General features: G+C 37.6%; 4 protein-coding genes across 5 annotated transcripts; 2 read left to right on the forward strand and 2 right to left on the reverse strand.

The window, feature by feature from the left end:
• Positions 1–250: 250 nt before the first annotated feature.
• On the reverse strand, positions 251–6,262 carry edc3 (enhancer of mRNA decapping 3 homolog (S. cerevisiae)). 2 transcript variants are annotated; one of them, XM_057329531.1, is made up of 7 exons: positions 6,147–6,262; positions 5,732–5,904; positions 4,946–5,235; positions 4,255–4,596; positions 4,023–4,176; positions 3,705–3,922; positions 251–3,357 (listed from the first exon to the last, which is right to left on the reverse strand). In XM_057329531.1, exons 2-7 carry the CDS (start codon positions 5,893–5,895, stop codon positions 3,023–3,025), a joined length of 1,503 nt encoding a protein of 500 aa, XP_057185514.1. In that variant the 5' UTR covers positions 5,896–5,904; positions 6,147–6,262; the 3' UTR covers positions 251–3,022. The 2 variants fall into 2 exon arrangements, with proteins under 2 accessions (XP_057185514.1, XP_057185515.1); XM_057329532.1 differs by having other exon boundaries at positions 5,732–5,973; positions 6,147–6,260.
• A 785-nt stretch (positions 6,263–7,047) lies between these two features.
• kxd1 (KxDL motif containing 1) lies at positions 7,048–8,895 on the forward strand. The gene is made up of 4 exons (XM_057329964.1): positions 7,048–7,291; positions 7,360–7,512; positions 7,714–7,760; positions 7,893–8,895. The coding sequence occupies exons 1-4, from the start codon at positions 7,197–7,199 to the stop codon at positions 8,147–8,149; spliced, it is 552 nt and encodes a 183-aa protein (XP_057185947.1). The 5' UTR covers positions 7,048–7,196; the 3' UTR covers positions 8,150–8,895.
• Positions 8,896–9,057: 162 nt separating this feature from the next.
• On the forward strand, positions 9,058–13,973 carry ergic2 (ERGIC and golgi 2). The gene is made up of 14 exons (XM_057329210.1): positions 9,058–9,194; positions 9,522–9,667; positions 10,026–10,134; positions 10,224–10,270; positions 10,346–10,413; positions 10,503–10,543; positions 10,692–10,793; positions 10,916–11,011; positions 11,150–11,205; positions 11,533–11,631; positions 11,784–11,881; positions 12,188–12,350; positions 12,487–12,566; positions 12,646–13,973. The coding sequence occupies exons 2-14, from the start codon at positions 9,562–9,564 to the stop codon at positions 12,709–12,711; spliced, it is 1,131 nt and encodes a 376-aa protein (XP_057185193.1). The 5' UTR covers positions 9,058–9,194; positions 9,522–9,561; the 3' UTR covers positions 12,712–13,973.
• A 177-nt stretch (positions 13,974–14,150) lies between these two features.
• On the reverse strand, positions 14,151–15,351 carry si:ch211-127m7.2 (uncharacterized). The gene is made up of 3 exons (XM_057329211.1): positions 15,121–15,351; positions 14,974–15,043; positions 14,151–14,891 (listed from the first exon to the last, which is right to left on the reverse strand). Exons 1-3 carry the CDS (start codon positions 15,237–15,239, stop codon positions 14,613–14,615), a joined length of 468 nt encoding a protein of 155 aa, XP_057185194.1. The 5' UTR covers positions 15,240–15,351; the 3' UTR covers positions 14,151–14,612.
• Between the last annotated feature and the right edge of the window lie 268 nt (positions 15,352–15,619).

Consider the following 15,619-nt stretch of genomic DNA (forward strand, 5'->3'; position numbering starts at 1 on the left):
CGTCTGATGACGTATTTAATATTAATGAGCCAAGCCTTTGCCATGATAAACTTCGCGGTTTTGACAACCCTTCAGCTGACGAGACTGCAGCGACAACATGGGGTCGAACACGGTATTACAACGTTTTAAACACCCACAAAACACACGAATACATTTTTTTGTGTTGTTCTTTAAAAACAGATTTGTATGCACACATGCATAAAAGCAGTTTGACGTCAAGACCTTCAATAGCCAAATCGTTCACTATGACATAAACACGACAGCGAATAGTTATTTCCATCCTCTTTATTCAGTGCTTACACTTCACGGTTGACAATTTAAAAGCATGTAAGGTTGCCAGTGATACCAGAACTATATTAAACAGATATGTCACTACTTCACACTTGTTGTTGAAAACTAGTCAAATAGTAGTCATTTACAGAATCATGTCTTTTATAGCAGGTGCAAAGTTAACTGATAACATTGCGCAATGTAAAGCGACCTCTCTCTCATGCTTCTGTGAAGGAAAAAGTATATAATGGAAACAAGCTGAAAGAAACTGAAAAGATGCTGAACAAAAACCCCTTGGAAGCTTTAAGACGTGCTCAATGATGTCAAAATGGCAAATAAAGCCACACAAATGAGATAACCTTTCAAAATATTCACAACTTAATTTCCCAGTAGCATAGTTGTTTTCCAAGGAAATTCCCTCTCTGGGGTTGACTAAAGAGGAATGATTTTATAAACTGCATTTTAACAGATGCAAGTGAACTGATGCTTGGGTATCAAATAATATTCATATGAATATTGCCAAATGGGCTTAACAGCTGTTATGGTAAATTAAACATACTAAATGCAAACAAATATCGTTTCAAAGGGCTTGTACAGCTGTAAGATTTTTAAAATTCCCAAGTCTATCATACCATGGCTTAAATTTAAAGACGAACAAATGATTTTGGTGCCATTTTAAGCTCATTTAGTGCTGCATTTGCCCAATACCTGCCGTATGTTTGCATTCATCTACCAAGATGACAGATCACTGTGCTTTGTTCTCAAAAACAGTGCAATCTCATTAGCATCATTAACCTGTTATAAATAAACATATTAATGCTGTTAATAATCACCTTACTGATTCATTCAATCTTTGTAAGCTCAAACCTTACACCTTACAGGCACACGTATAGACAGACATCACAAAAAATGTAACATTTCCAAACTGAGAACAGCCGAGGCGCAGGTTTTCCTTAACACCATCATTATGACAGAAAAATTAGATGAGGGCAGTCACTTTTAGTGATGTCACACATAGCTTAACAAATGAACAGAAAAAAAAACATTGAACAACTCCGACATGCTACCTGACCCCGCAAATGTGGCTTATGAACACGGCAATAATAAACACTGGAGTGCAGGCTTCATTGAAAACAAATGATAAAGATAAGATGGCATAACAAAGACAGCTTAACAATAAAAACAGTCAAAACTAAAAAGGCTAACACAAAGAAAAAGAATCTTCCTATAAATTGTATATGGGAGGAAGCAGAAATAGAAAATACTTGCTTGCGAAATTTGGAAGACGACACAAACAAGCTAAAGGAAAATAAAAACAGATTCTAGTAAAAAGCCAAAGAGTCTGCTGAAAGTACCTCATTGTTTTCTGCCTTCTTCAGTTAACTGGTTGTACAGAGTAACATCAGCACATACTCGTAACAAGATTTTCAAAGTTCATAATCATTATTGTCCAACAAGCATCTTACATACCCCAACCAAGAGTATTTTAGAATTGTAAGTGCCTCGCATATAATTCAGAAGGCATATGGTAATCTGCTGGTTTGAATGTTATCTCTATCAGTGCTTGTTTTGAAAAACAATCTCTCCTGTAATAATTCATTACCCAAAAGTATTGAGTGTGCAACATATACTTCCATTTTTCTCAAATCCAGTAGCGGCTTTGTAACGGACTTGTGCACACAATAATACAATCTTGATTAAAATTCAGAATCAATTCCAGCAAGCAGATTTAAAGCAACGAGTGGAGCACCGATCCTAATAAAAGACCCTTGTTTGATTTGACCAAACAAGACAACTCCACGATAAGAAATCCCAGGATTGAATAAACTGCTTATTTTCTGAGCACCGAGAAGGAAAACAGACTCTTATGCTAATCCGAGTCACGGCTCATTGAAAAAGAAAAACGAAAATGAGGTAAAGTACAGCAACGCTTCAAGTTTAGCATAAGCCATTGCCAGCAGTAGAAAACCTGTGCGGAGTACAAATGCACAATATTATGGGATGCCTTTAATAGTATCAGCCAATGAGTGCTTAAAATTGGTCAGTATTGGTCCGATACCAACTAGGTTTTATAGTACACTTCCCTCTTATATCGTTCAAGAGTGCAACATTTTATCACTGATAAGACTCTAATAAATTTACAGCACACTGGGTTTGGTCAACAGTCAAAGCAAACAACGCTTTGTTTTGATATCTGTAAGAAATTACGCAATAAACTGCCTTTCTGTCAGTGCTTCGACACTGACATTGATCATTCTGGCACAAACAGATGGGAAAAACTAAACCCCATCTAATGCAGATTCTGACTGGGGAAAAGAAATAAAAGTCAGAATACATCAGCACATCGGTATATAACGTTAAAACGAAATCTTCAATTTGAGATGCTAAGTAACAACGTAAAAATGACAGAAAACCAAGTCCCAGTAAGTGTGACACAATCAAGCAGTTTTGATGTTTTCGTGAATTAACTGCACAATTAATGGATTATGAAAATCCATCCAGATGAAAGTCCTTCAATTAAAACGGCCACCTGAAGGATTATCGTAAAACTATTAAATGCAAACATAAGTAAACTGGTGTTTTCTTCCACTTTTAACACATCAGGGATGTCGCAAGAGCAATTCCTCCCATTACTTCCCTTCGATTGGATTTCTCCTCCAGTTCTACTACAGTAGAATAGCTGATTCGTCCCAACAGGCCTTCATTTCCAAATCTTTAAGGCAGGTTCTGATTCGGCGACCTGATCAAAGGTTCATTCAGAGTGCAGCGGGACGACAAACTTACAGCCGAAGGGGGAGTGGTATTTGATTCCAACTTCCTGAAACACCTGCCGGGGGATGCCAATGTCACATAGGTAGACCCGGCCGGCCCCCTCCGACAGCGGCAGGGGGAGACCGAGCGAAAGCGACCACTTAGCTTCCACGGCATGTGCCTGTCCGCTCACTGGAGGGTCAATGCTCAGCACAGGTGCTCGGTTCTGGTTGGCCCAGTCGGCGGCCGTCTTGTACCACGGCTGGTCTCTCAAGAACCCGTTTTCATGAGAGTCGAGGCAGTTTATGACCAGGTCGACCGGTGTCTCGGGTAAGTCTGAGGTTGGGGAAAGAAAAAAAATGTTGATAAGTGGATGATCTGACCAATGGTCTCTCATGTGGTTTAGCAAAAAAGCAATTTATAAGGTGACATACACCTCCGCAAATGTTTAGAAGCGTTTCGTTATATTGCGTAGAGAGGGTGGGCGCAAAATATGCTCTTGCAATTCAGAGTGAATGTTTCCAAGGCGAACTTTATCAAGCACATCTAAAAAGCATTCAAGTGGGTGTCTGAGAGGAATGTATGAGAGAAACAGAAACCCACCGGAAGGTCTTTTATGCCCCCAGTGGAGGGAAACTTTCAGAAAAATGCAAAAAGTTAAACATAACGCAATAGTGCCTCACCTTTAACATTAGAAACCAATTTGAACCCTGTCTTTCTAAAGAGGGCCAGCTCACTGGTAATGGCCTCCAACATCTTGACAAAGTTGGGCAGGAAAAGGATGACCTCTACTTCATGATTGGCCAAGTGGCGTCCGCAGCTGATGCCCTGAGCTCCCTGGACATGTGGTCCACACAGCAGGGCCACCGTGGGTCGCTGGTGCACGTTCTTTGGGGTAAGTCTAAAATGAGAGATCCCGCAAAATAACAATGATAACCAGACTCACTGAGGATTTTTTTGATAATGCGTCGACTTGTAAAGTCTAAAAATCACACACTAACCTGTTTGGGCCTCCAAGTAACGTGAGGGCCATCTGACTTGCACACACACCGGTCATCTCAAGCCTGCGCTCCAGAGACAGACCGTGGCTTTCTGCTGCTGCTAACAAACGCTTGTACAATTCAAAAGAGATGCTGGGTACCACCAACCCTGAATCTGTCGAAATAGGAAACAGGCACATTAGTTTTCATGCTCACAATAAATGCGTCTGTAGTTCCTAGCTCAGATTCTCACCAGTGCTATACTCTTTTGTGCTGGGCTGAGGAACTGTGATCTGTCTGTAAACGACAGGCTTGGCTTCTAGAATGTTCTCGTCGTGACGGTATCGCGACGGCGTCTGCTCCCCAGGCGTCCCTCGGGATCTCGCCCCATTGCCTCGTCGTTCTGAGGAGTCGATTTGCGAGAACACCGCCGCTTTGTCAAACAGCGCGAGGTTTCCCTCGAAGTCAAAGTCCTCGTCGAGAACGTCATCTATGCAGTCTCCAAAACATTCATCGTCTTTATTCTTCATATGACCCCCGTTCTTTAGACCGTTCTTTTTGGGTGTGGCCTGATTTGGAACTCTACTAGATGACCCTAGAAATATTTAATCTCAATCTCAATTTATTTATAAAGCACAAAAGCATGAATCTCAGTTTCAAAGTGCTTTAAAGGAAGAAAGGACTTTAGACAGCGCTCTTAATTGGTAAAAACTTGATTTTACAAGTGAATTTAACACGGATTATTTCTCTTATATAACAGTTTAATTCAAATGCTACAGAAGGGGTGATATTTATTGGGTACAAGAAAAGACGTCAAAAACAATGCCAATATATTGTAATAACTGTTTGATCAAATGGCGTATGTTTATATGTATTTGTAAAAAATTAATTTCTGTACAAAAGTAAAATTTAACTAAAACTAGAACTGAAAAGAGTTAACTTACAGGAGTTGTGTCTTCGTCTAAAGCCTTTACTCTGGACAGCCATGTCCATGTTACGGTCACCGTAACTTTTAGAGTAATGTGGAACTGGAGAGACCCCCTCTTCCTGTGGTTTAGTCTCAGTTTTATTAGGTACTGTGACGGAAGCAATGTTTACTGGGACGCATCCACCCTTGTCCTTACGTCCACCATGCTGTGTCGATGTGGAGTTAGAATCAGGGCCATTCTGTTTCGGGATTTCATTGAGGTTCTTGTGGAACTCCAGGATTTTAAGATCTTTGATGTCCATGGCACTATGAACCAGAGAGGGAGATTGTCTTAATAAGGTATTTTTTATTTCTGTATTTTGCAAATAACTTTCAGAATATGAGTGGACTTTTATGCTGTATTAAAATGTACATAATGGAAAACAGATTTTTTTGCAATTAATAAGTTTAAATGATATTGGACCCACCGAACAACCAATAAGCACTGTTATAATATAAGCCAATCATAAGAGATCTTATTTTTTACAGGTCCTTCAAAATGTAAAAAAGGTCCTTAAAAATGTTACCACAAAAAAACGATATTAGATATACTTTGATAAAAAAACATTGATTAACTTTCCATTAAACTTCACCATTAACCTTAATTTTAATAAAATATAAAAGTGAGGATATGGCTCGTGTCATCTCAACTAAATGATGAAAAATAAATACCAGACATTATCAGACACGTTGTTCATCTTATGATCATACCGTGTAAACTTTCACGGCCTACATTACAAATAATGGGTTGCAAAGTGTTTACCTGAAGGTGACCTCAGGCACAGTGCACTTCACTCCATTGTGAAAGGGATGTCTGAGAGAGATGGTTTGACTGGTCTGATCTACTGAAGATACTTGTCCTTGATACACTCCTAGTGTTGGTCCACAGTGGATTGAAACAAGACTACCGACCCAGTCCGATGCCATTTCAACCAGCTGCAACGAGAGAAAAGCGTACACGCTGTTTTCAGTCTTCACGTGAATTAAGAAACTGCCTTTAAGGAGCTACATTTAGGAAAACACATAAAAAAAATATCGTTTGTTGACTATTATCATATGTATAAACCAGGTTTCACACGCTACAGGCTAACGTTAACAATCTAGGAAGACAAAACGACTTAGAAATAACTTTTCTATCTGTGGCCGGTTTTAATAGACTAAGAAAGTAAGTTTCTTACCTGTTTTCAATTGTAAATCTTGTAGATGATATGAGTAAACAGTAAATTGTGATGAATTTTGATAAACTCTACTGAAGAAGTCGACTACGCGAACAGCTTCTTCTATGATGATTCACTGAGCGAGTATGGGTTTAAAAGTCGTGTTTACTGCCACCTACCTCACAACAGGTGCATTACATATGCTTGGCGTACAAGTTTCTTGTTCATTATAGTTTAAATATTATTGACTTTAAAATGAAGTGCTTTTAATGTTTAATATTAAAGCAATACACAGGAAGCATGCTTACTTGTTTGTGGCTTTTGGTATATAGAAGTCTATTTAAAGGATAATTTTAGTCATTTGGCTTTACAGTATTACATGTGAAGGTCAAAAGCTAGTTAGGCACAGGCCATTGAAAAACATAATGTGACAGGCCTATTCCATAAGCTTCAGAAGGACCTGAGGGTTTCACAGTGATTGGACAAGAGAGTGTGTGTACAATGTGAAGGTAAAACGGGATTTGGCACGGCCAACCCCTCCATCTAGAAGCTTTTGATGCCATTTAAAGGACATTTCATTGTAAAAGTAGCTGAATTATTCATTCCAGCTGAAGAAAAATGGTTCAGATTGAGAGCGTACATATGTTTATATACAATACTTAAGCAAATATTCATAAGGATTTATATAAGATTTAATAAAATGCAATAATGTGTAATGAACAAACAAACAAGAAGAATTATCATCTCTTTTAACAAAATCACAGAAATTAAATTTCACAGCTGTAAAAGTGCAAGATATTCTTGATACATTTGGAAGAAACGTAAAATATGCCCCCTCTTGGTCTTCTGAACCAATCAACGATTGGCCAAACGTCATGTTCCCGCCTATCTAATGACGTCGCTATCATATGACAACACCACAACAAAAATGTCTGCCTGCTCGTCAGTGTGTTAACAGAGCTGTCATTTCCCAATTTATTATCGTTAGAAAATAGTACGTATTTGTATTTTCGAAGCATTGTTTTTGAAGCAAACAGGTCTTATTCAAACAAACGTCTAACCCAAACGATCATGGAGCCGACCGCATCTGGGATCTTCTGCAATAGGATGCTCAGCATGGTAAACTCTGAGGATGTGAACGCTATCATACAGGCTCAGAGACACATGTGAGTTTGTAAAATGTCAAATATGGTAACCTGCCTACTTTGAATTTAACTAGATTCATAATTTCCAGGCTGGACCGGTTCGAAAAGACCAATGAGATGCTGATCAACTTCAACGGGCTGTCAAACGTTCGCTTACAACAGATGAATGAACATTTTCTAACGCACACCCGTACTTTAATCGAGATGAAGAAAGACTTGGACAGCATATTTAGGCGAATAAGGTATTCTTTTATTGTGTTTTTTTAAGACGTTAGTTCAAGAAGATAGATGCAGATGGTTTTGCAAGCAGCGTGATTTTAAAGTCATATTGTATGAACAGTACAACACGTACACAAATAACCCACTCTTACTACTATATTGTTTAGAGTTTAGTAATATATGTTACACTTTATAAGTAACATGGTTTCAAAATGTTTTCCTAGGACTTTAAAAGGCAAAATTGCTAAGCAATATCCAGAGGCCTTTAGGAGTAAGTTGTTCTGCATTCTTCTTTATGGTTTATTGCGTTTATATCTGTTTTCTGAAAACTTTTTGGGTTATACTATAAATGCACCATAGCAATTAGAAACACTATTGGAATTTTTTGCACATTGTTTCACAGAAATCAATGAGTGTTCAAACATGGAGGATGATGACGATCAGTTTGACCCCATCCCTCCCAGCGTGGCCACGACCATCACCACCACTGCAACATCGGAACAGAGCACAGAGTCATGTGACACAAGCCCTGATGTAATATCTCCCACCATTAGCTGCTCTTCTGAAGACCCCTCTCAAGGGAACGGTGGCACACCAACATCTGATAGTCCTGAACAGGCTGTGTTGCGAGATGAGGGTCCAGATTCAGCCGAGATCTAGACTGATGTTGCTTATATTATGTGATACTACAGCCAGTTGTGTGTGACGTTTACTATAAAGAGGATTATTAACATTTTGGTGCATGGCACCAATTTGGCACTGTTGGTGGATGTTAATTAAATTGTCTGTTGCGTTTTATATAGTTGAAGTAATAGTTCACCCATAAATGAATATTCTGTTATTTACTCACCCTGTTGTTTTTTATTTTTGTCATAAAAGATGAGTATATTCTAGGAATATAAATGAAAAAGTATCAAGTTGTTCCAAACCTGAATACATTTCTTTGTTCTGTTGAACACAAAGAAAGACATTTCAAAGAATGTTAGCAACTGACAGTTAATTGACTCCCATAGTAAAAAAAATGAAATGGTAGTCAAAGGTGCCTCAGAACTTGCTTTGCTACATTTTTCAAAATATCAAATTTTGTGTTCAACAGAATGATTATAATGTCCCAGAACTGTCAGTTGCTGACATTCTTCCAAATATCTTTCTTTGTTTTTAACAGAACACATACATTTTTATTGGTTTGGAACAACTTAAGGGCGAGTAAATGATGACAGAATTTTCATTTTTGGGTGAACTTTCCCTACGTTGTAAAATGTCATTTTTGATGAGTGAGCTATTTCTTTAAAATATTCCTGTGCTAAAAATGGGAAACTACAAGAAAAATAAAAAACTAATATCCGCCATGATTGAGACAGTACTATTAGCAGAACTAAAATAAACATGTCATAAAATAAAGCCATTGTCATAATACTTGGAGTGAGTTTTTTTAAATAACTATCTTTTTGTTCAACAGATTCACTGTATTTATTTAAAAACCATTTGTTAAACATAACTTGCCAGTTAAAATTATAAGCGCTTTGTTTTTTCTACAAAGTACTACATTTCCCATGATGCAACGGACCGGAAGCGCTCGACTACAACACATCAGCGGCTCTGGAGTCATCTTCATTTTTTGTGCGTTATTTTATTCGTGTAAAACAAGATAGTTCATTTGTAACTTGCCGAAAGCAGAATGGGACATTTAAAATAGCATTGCAAGGTAGGTAGAAAACAAAATAAAGTGCAAATTATAACCAATACAAATATACGGCTAACTTAGCTGTAGCTAGCAGCCTGTGTAACCATAGACACAAGAAATCACTTATGGGCAAATATTACACATTCTCCACATTATTTTAATTTGACTACCAGCAAAAGCAAAGCGTTACTACATAAATCAAATCAATATGTAAACGTTTTGTTTTAGTATTGCAAGGTACTGACATAGGAAGTGGATGGAACTTCTCACAGATGGTTATGACTAACGTGGTTTAAAGCGCCAGAACGATGTTGTACATTGACATCCATGAATGACTTGAATTGACAGCCCAAATGAATGAAGAAGATAAAAGCGAACAGCTGCGACGATGAGGAGGCTGAACAGAAAGAAAGCTCTGAACTTTGTGAAGGAGTTGGATGCTTTCCCAAAGGTTCCTGAGAGTTATGTCGAGACAACAGCTAGCGGAGGAACTGGTGAGATGTGATCACATGAATATAACATTTAGATCGGCAGCTTAACATCCATATACAATAAAACACAGGGCTGTTTGACATTCATGTCTCAAGTTTATTTGAATAAATTATACCCTCAGAAATCAATGTATGTATTATGTTAGATAATTAATTATAGGTATATTAACAGAAAATAGAAGTCCGATTTGTCCTCTCACAGTTTAGCAACTGTGTAGTGATGAAATTGTAATAATTGTAATGAGTATACTGTAATGTCTGTAATCTTTGACCCCCAGCATTGCTTCAAATTTCTCATTTGACTTATCAAATAGCTCAAAATGCAAAAATATGAATAATTTCTTTCTATGGTTGATCACAGTTTCAGTTCTGGCTTTCACGGCAATGGCGCTCTTGGCCTTTTTTGAATTCTTTGTGTACCAGGACACATGGATGAAGTATGAATATGAAGTGGATAAAGATTTTACCAGGTAACTCTTTACTGTTTTCACAACTTGCTAAATAAAGATGTGTTATGGAAACATGACACACTGATTTTTTTTATTCTTTTGTCTTGCAGTAAACTAAGAATCAATATAGATATTACAGTCGCCATGAGGTGCCAATGTAAGTCAGTCTCAGCAAATATTTGTTATGCTGTTTGATTCTACTTTTATCATCATTACTATGTCTTCATTTTAGTTGTCGGGGCAGATGTGCTGGATCTTGCTGAGACAATGGTAGCATCTGATGGCTTGCAGTATGAACCTGTGAGTATTTTGCTGTTTAGCACAATGTTAGCTATTTGGGAGTAAGGTTTTATGGTGATGCAATAACAGGTTTTATGATTCTTTCATAGGTTGTTTTTGACCTCTCCCCTCAGCAGAGGCTCTGGCAAAGGTATGTTTCATTTCTTTACACTGGCTATGTTTCCAAGCCTGTAAAAAGTTCATGTTAGTGGTTTAATAGTCTTAAGTATAAACAGAGCTTTATTTCATATATAAAGAAGAATATTCCGTTGAGTATGTTGCTTTTTCTTTTGCACCAGAACGCTTTTGCTTATTCAGAATCGTCTGCGTGAGGAACATTCACTCCAAGATGTTATTTTTAAAAATGTCATGAAAGGGTCACCTACTGCTCTCCCACCCAGGTCAGTATTTCACACTGAATTTCAAACATCTGATCTACAACCCGATTTGCATGTCATAAGATGCAAAGATACAAAACTGGATATGAATTTGGAAATGAATTCTTGTATTTGTCATTGTTTAGGGAAGATGACCCCACTCAGGCTTTAAACGCCTGCCGAATACATGGACATCTTTATGTCAATAAAGTAGCGGGAAATTTCCACATCACTGTGGGCAAGTATGTCTCATTTCACACCTCTAAAATGCGATTTTACCTTACATTTAGATGGTTTATAACCAACATCAGTACTACTAGCCTACTCAAGACTGTATATATTCTGTTATCTCAAAATGCTTAATTCATTGGTTATTTTAGGGCTATTCCACATCCACGAGGTCATGCTCACCTCGCTGCCCTGGTCAGTCATGAAAGTAAGCTAAAGATCTTCTATTTTATTTCATTGCTAACACTATTTTGTTGTTCTGTCATTGGTGTTACATTACCAGCTGTTTTTTTTGTGCCGATGTCAGTATTTGGGGTATTCTATAATTGCCGGCTCACAAACACAGAGCTGTTTGTGTAGAATAGAGGACGTGGTGCTTATGGTATTATCTGTATGCCAGATTTTATGCAAAACGTTGCGTGTGCTGCTCAATCGGCACCAGAAGGAAACATCTGTTGCTCTATTAAAAGAAAATGATGCCTTGAATTCAATGTGAATCTGAAGTCAATTTGCAAATGAGCATTTTATGTTTTAGCATATAACTTCTCCCATCGGATAGACCATCTGTCATTTGGAGAAGTAATTCCAGGCATTCTGAATCCATTGGATGGCACAGAGAAAGTGTCCTCAGATCGTAAGTGGAGAGTGAATTCGAATTTATATTTACATTGCCAGCAAAATAATCATAAATGTTTAATACATTGTGCGTAATAAAGAGCCAACAGGTTTAATTACTGATCAGTCTGTTTTTATTCAAATATATAATTACCATCTGTTTGTTTTTAGATAATCAGATGTTTCAGTACTTTATTACAATTGTGCCCACAAAACTGCAGACGTACAGAGTGTCAGCAGACACACACCAGTATTCAGTCACCGAGCGTGTAAGTGTAATTTAGGAATTTTAAATAAAAATTTTAGAATATAATTTGTTTACATTAAATGTGCACCCCTAACACCGGACGCGACCTACGCGACAAAGGACATCAGAAACGCATTAGAACCCATTATAATTTAAAATGTTGTCCACACTGGACACGACAGGCGCGACACGACAAACCTATTAAGAACCAGCAGGTTGTCATGTCGCGTCCGGTGTAGACACGGTGTAATTCTCTATTTGTTAATTACACCTTGATATCTCAAGGTTAAATCCTACCAACGACGCCAACCTCGTCTGTTTCCTTTAGGAGCGAGTGATAAACCACGCAGCAGGAAGTCACGGGGTGTCTGGGATCTTTATGAAGTATGACATCAGCTCTCTGATGGTGAAGGTGACTGAACAGCACATGCCGCTGTGGCAGTTTCTCGTGCGGCTTTGTGGCATCGTAGGAGGCATTTTCTCAACAACAGGTAAACACAGCAGCAATGAATGAACAGGGTTGGGGATAGGGGGTTGACTTGATATAACCGTTATGATATAAACCGTAGCTGTGTTTTTTAAATGCACGGAGCACCCTTAAATGTAAGATGTAATATGTTTCTGCAGGGATGTTGCATGGTCTAGTTGGCTTCAGCGTAGATGTGGTCTGCTGCCGGTTTAAACTGGGGGTTTACAAACCAAAGAGTGTAAGTTTGATCTAGATTTTTAATTGTTTCGCAATGTAAAATTCTTTGCTGGCATCTGACGCCATTTTTATTCTTCTAGATGACAATCCTAGATGGCCATGTGAATAGTATAACGCCACTTCTTACTGAGAACGGGGAACACTAGCTGGACTGTCCTTCCCATCACGTTTACAAACCATTTCATTGGCTCTTCCATCCAAACAGGTGTACATTTTAGGACTCTTGTGTATACTTTGTTACCCAGTTCATTGTCAATTGTGGTACTGTAAAGAGCTGTCTGTGTCAAAACAACTTCCAGAACAGGATTATAAAATGTATTGTTTGTACCATTTGAAAAAAGTCTTTGGGTCTTAAATTATTTAGTAGAAAAATTCCCAGACAGTTGTATGAAAACAAGTTTCTGAGTGCAGAAAAACTAGTTATTTTATTCTAAGCATCTCAATCCCTTTTTTTTTCAATTTATTGCATTCATGAAGATGAAGCATATTAACATGTAGTTAAGGGGGTTGTTTCTAAACGGACTGATGTCAAACAGTCTAATCTCAACTTCTCAAGTGGATAGAAACGTCCCGTTCCAAATCGTATTAAAAAAATTATAGTGAAAGTGACCTATTAGTCAGATATGGTGACCCATACCCGAAATGTGACCTCTGCATTTAACCCATCCAGAGAGTAGTGAACACACGCACAGCAAGTGGTGAACACACGTACACCCTGTATAATTTAAAAAAAATTATACAGTACAATACTGCAGGACACCAGAGTCAAATTGTGACTACAAATAAGTCGCATATGGATACAGAAACAGGAAAATTTAACAAGGCACAAGCCGTTATCACAGTATTAATATATGGTTGGGAAGTATGCTCAATGACTGAAGCCGAGCCAAGATACCCACCTCAGGAAAGATGATTATTCAAGTTTATGTATTGCATGTGTATGTGAAGCGATTGCTCTCAATATTATTGATACTATAAGGATGATCGTTGAGGGTTTAGTGGGATAGAATTCCAATTTGTTTTTACGACTGAAGTCTTTGACCTTTTAAACATTTTTGCCTGCACATTCAGTCAGTTATACAATGTATATGTGTGTGCAGCTTTATTTCAAATCCAAGTTTAATAAGCGAACAACCTTTATGTAAAATGATCAGGTTTGGCTGGTTTTATGATTTTGAAATTGGCTTTTAAACTATCTGTTGCTTATAATAACAAAACAAGATAATTTGCCAAGACCCTTTAAGTGTGTATTAAGATCAGAAATATATTTTCGGATCATTCTCATGACGAATCACCACGTGTATAAGTGGATTTTATTTAATTTATGAATCATATGATCCTTCCTGGATATGTTTCTATATTGGGCGTACATTTTACTTGTGTTCAGTCATGTCCAAATAAAACATTTTGACTTTCGTATGCACCTTTTTTATTTTGCCATAGTGTCTCTGTCAATTCTAACCACGTGAGCACTAAAATAACAGGTCACACTTTTCTTAAATTCAAATCATCTTCCTGCTATAGTGCAAGCTTACATTGTATCCAAAAAGTCTTTAGGTAACAGCCACTTGGTTGTACTGTACATGGCTAATGTACAGTTTGACAATGACAAATGCTTTCTTAACCAAAGGTAATATTCAAGAAGTGTGCAAACAGCGATTAACTGAGTGTCTGCTTCTGAATACAAATCACGCACTGAGGTCAGACCTTAAGTGCCCCAAAAAATCACAATTACAGAACACTATGACAATAGCAAACACTGTTATTGTGCTATTAGGAGAAAATGCATTCACGATAACAGTCACGATTCATTAACCTTGACAATCCAGACAAAATTATTTTATGCTTTTACAGCACACTTTAAAAACCTCTCTTGCTTTAATAGGAATCACCTTTGTTCAAGCATCAAGCTTAATAGCAGCAGATAACAAAAGTCATTCAAAATTGACTAGAGTTGCATTCCTGAAGAAAATACTACTGCATGCAAGAACAGTGTTCAAGTTCAATGTAAAATGCTTTAAATTCACTGTGAGCTCAGTGAGATGAATCAGGTGAAAAATATCTCGCGGACCAGCTCGAGAGCATCATCACTAGCGTCATGTTTCTGTGAAGGCTCTTCAAGCTTCCCAGAGGCTCCTGAACCATCAATATGAGGTTTTAAATTGGTGTCCGACTTTGTACTGGTACCTTCGTTCATGCAGTTTGCATATGGGACGGACTCCTGCTCTGTAACGTCACAGACTGCGTCTGATACCTCAGAGTCTGATGTCTCTGGGATGACCATTTCCACATGATCAGAGATGCTCGTTTCATCTCTATTACACGCCTAGAAGTCATAAGCACATAACAAATATGCATCATAAACGCCATATTTGGGCATTTCAATGAAATAGACGTGAAGAATGTACCTTGCTGTTTTTTAAAACACACAGGGCTGTTTCCACGAGCTCCCTCTCGTTCATCCAGTACTCGATGACACTGGGTATAATATTGAGTATTATGGCATAAACATGCGCATTATTTATCAATGATTGTTTATTAAAAAAGGTTTATACCGTCTGGGGCGATTCTTTGTGGTCCTTTGCGTTTTCTTCCTTACTGCAGCGGTAACTTTGCTGCTTTGATCGTCGGATTTGACCATCCAAACAGGAAGATTTCGATGCCTCTCAGACATAATGTATAAGTATGGATTTTCGTACAAATGTACGTTGTAAAATAGTTTCTTTAGATTTAAAACGATTAAAAATCTCTTCGTTGGCTGCTGTTTAGATAATGAATGTTTTACAATGCGCCATCTATTGGCCTGGAGCAAAACATCGACTAGTGTCAGAATCGTAATTGTTCACACGGATTTAACAGAAATAATCACTTTATTGTACGTTGTTAATAAAAATGGTTTCAAGACACAAAGGAAATTTTAAATAAATATTATGGTGATTCAATAAGACATAAAATCTTAATCAACTCTTACACATTTGAAGAAAATATATTAATATTTATTATATATTTATTATTTAATAGCAGAAGTATTTGACAAATATGTTTTTCTTACAT

The sequence above is a fragment of the Triplophysa rosa genome, linkage group LG3, assembly GCF_024868665.1.
Source record: "Triplophysa rosa linkage group LG3, Trosa_1v2, whole genome shotgun sequence".
In the NCBI taxonomy this organism is placed as follows: Eukaryota; Metazoa; Chordata; class Actinopteri; order Cypriniformes; family Nemacheilidae; genus Triplophysa; species Triplophysa rosa.

Coding starts and splice junctions, on each gene's coding strand:
- si:ch211-127m7.2 (XM_057329211.1), bottom strand. CDS start 15,239: ATGTCTGAGAGGCATCGAAATCTTCCTGTTTGGATGGTCAAATCCGAC. Junction 15,044..15,120: donor ACAAAGAATCGCCCCAGACG/GTATAAACCTTT, acceptor TATTATACCCAG/TGTCATCGAGTACTGGATGA. Junction 14,892..14,973: donor GTGTTTTAAAAAACAGCAAG/GTACATTCTTCA, acceptor TATGACTTCTAG/GCGTGTAATAGAGATGAAAC.
- ergic2 (XM_057329210.1), top strand. CDS start 9,562: ATGAGGAGGCTGAACAGAAAGAAAGCTCTGAACTTTGTGAAGGAGTTG. Junction 10,794..10,915: donor CCTACTGCTCTCCCACCCAG/GTCAGTATTTCA, acceptor GTCATTGTTTAG/GGAAGATGACCCCACTCAGG. Junction 11,012..11,149: donor TTCCACATCACTGTGGGCAA/GTATGTCTCATT, acceptor TGGTTATTTTAG/GGCTATTCCACATCCACGAG.
- edc3 (XM_057329531.1), bottom strand. CDS start 5,895: ATGGCATCGGACTGGGTCGGTAGTCTTGTTTCAATCCACTGTGGACCA. Junction 5,236..5,731: donor GTGCCTGAGGTCACCTTCAG/GTAAACACTTTG, acceptor TCTGGTTCATAG/TGCCATGGACATCAAAGATC. Junction 3,358..3,704: donor ATTGGTTTCTAATGTTAAAG/GTGAGGCACTAT, acceptor CCCCAACCTCAG/ACTTACCCGAGACACCGGTC.
- kxd1 (XM_057329964.1), top strand. CDS start 7,197: ATGGAGCCGACCGCATCTGGGATCTTCTGCAATAGGATGCTCAGCATG. Junction 7,513..7,713: donor AGCATATTTAGGCGAATAAG/GTATTCTTTTAT, acceptor ATGTTTTCCTAG/GACTTTAAAAGGCAAAATTG. Junction 7,761..7,892: donor ATATCCAGAGGCCTTTAGGA/GTAAGTTGTTCT, acceptor ATTGTTTCACAG/AAATCAATGAGTGTTCAAAC.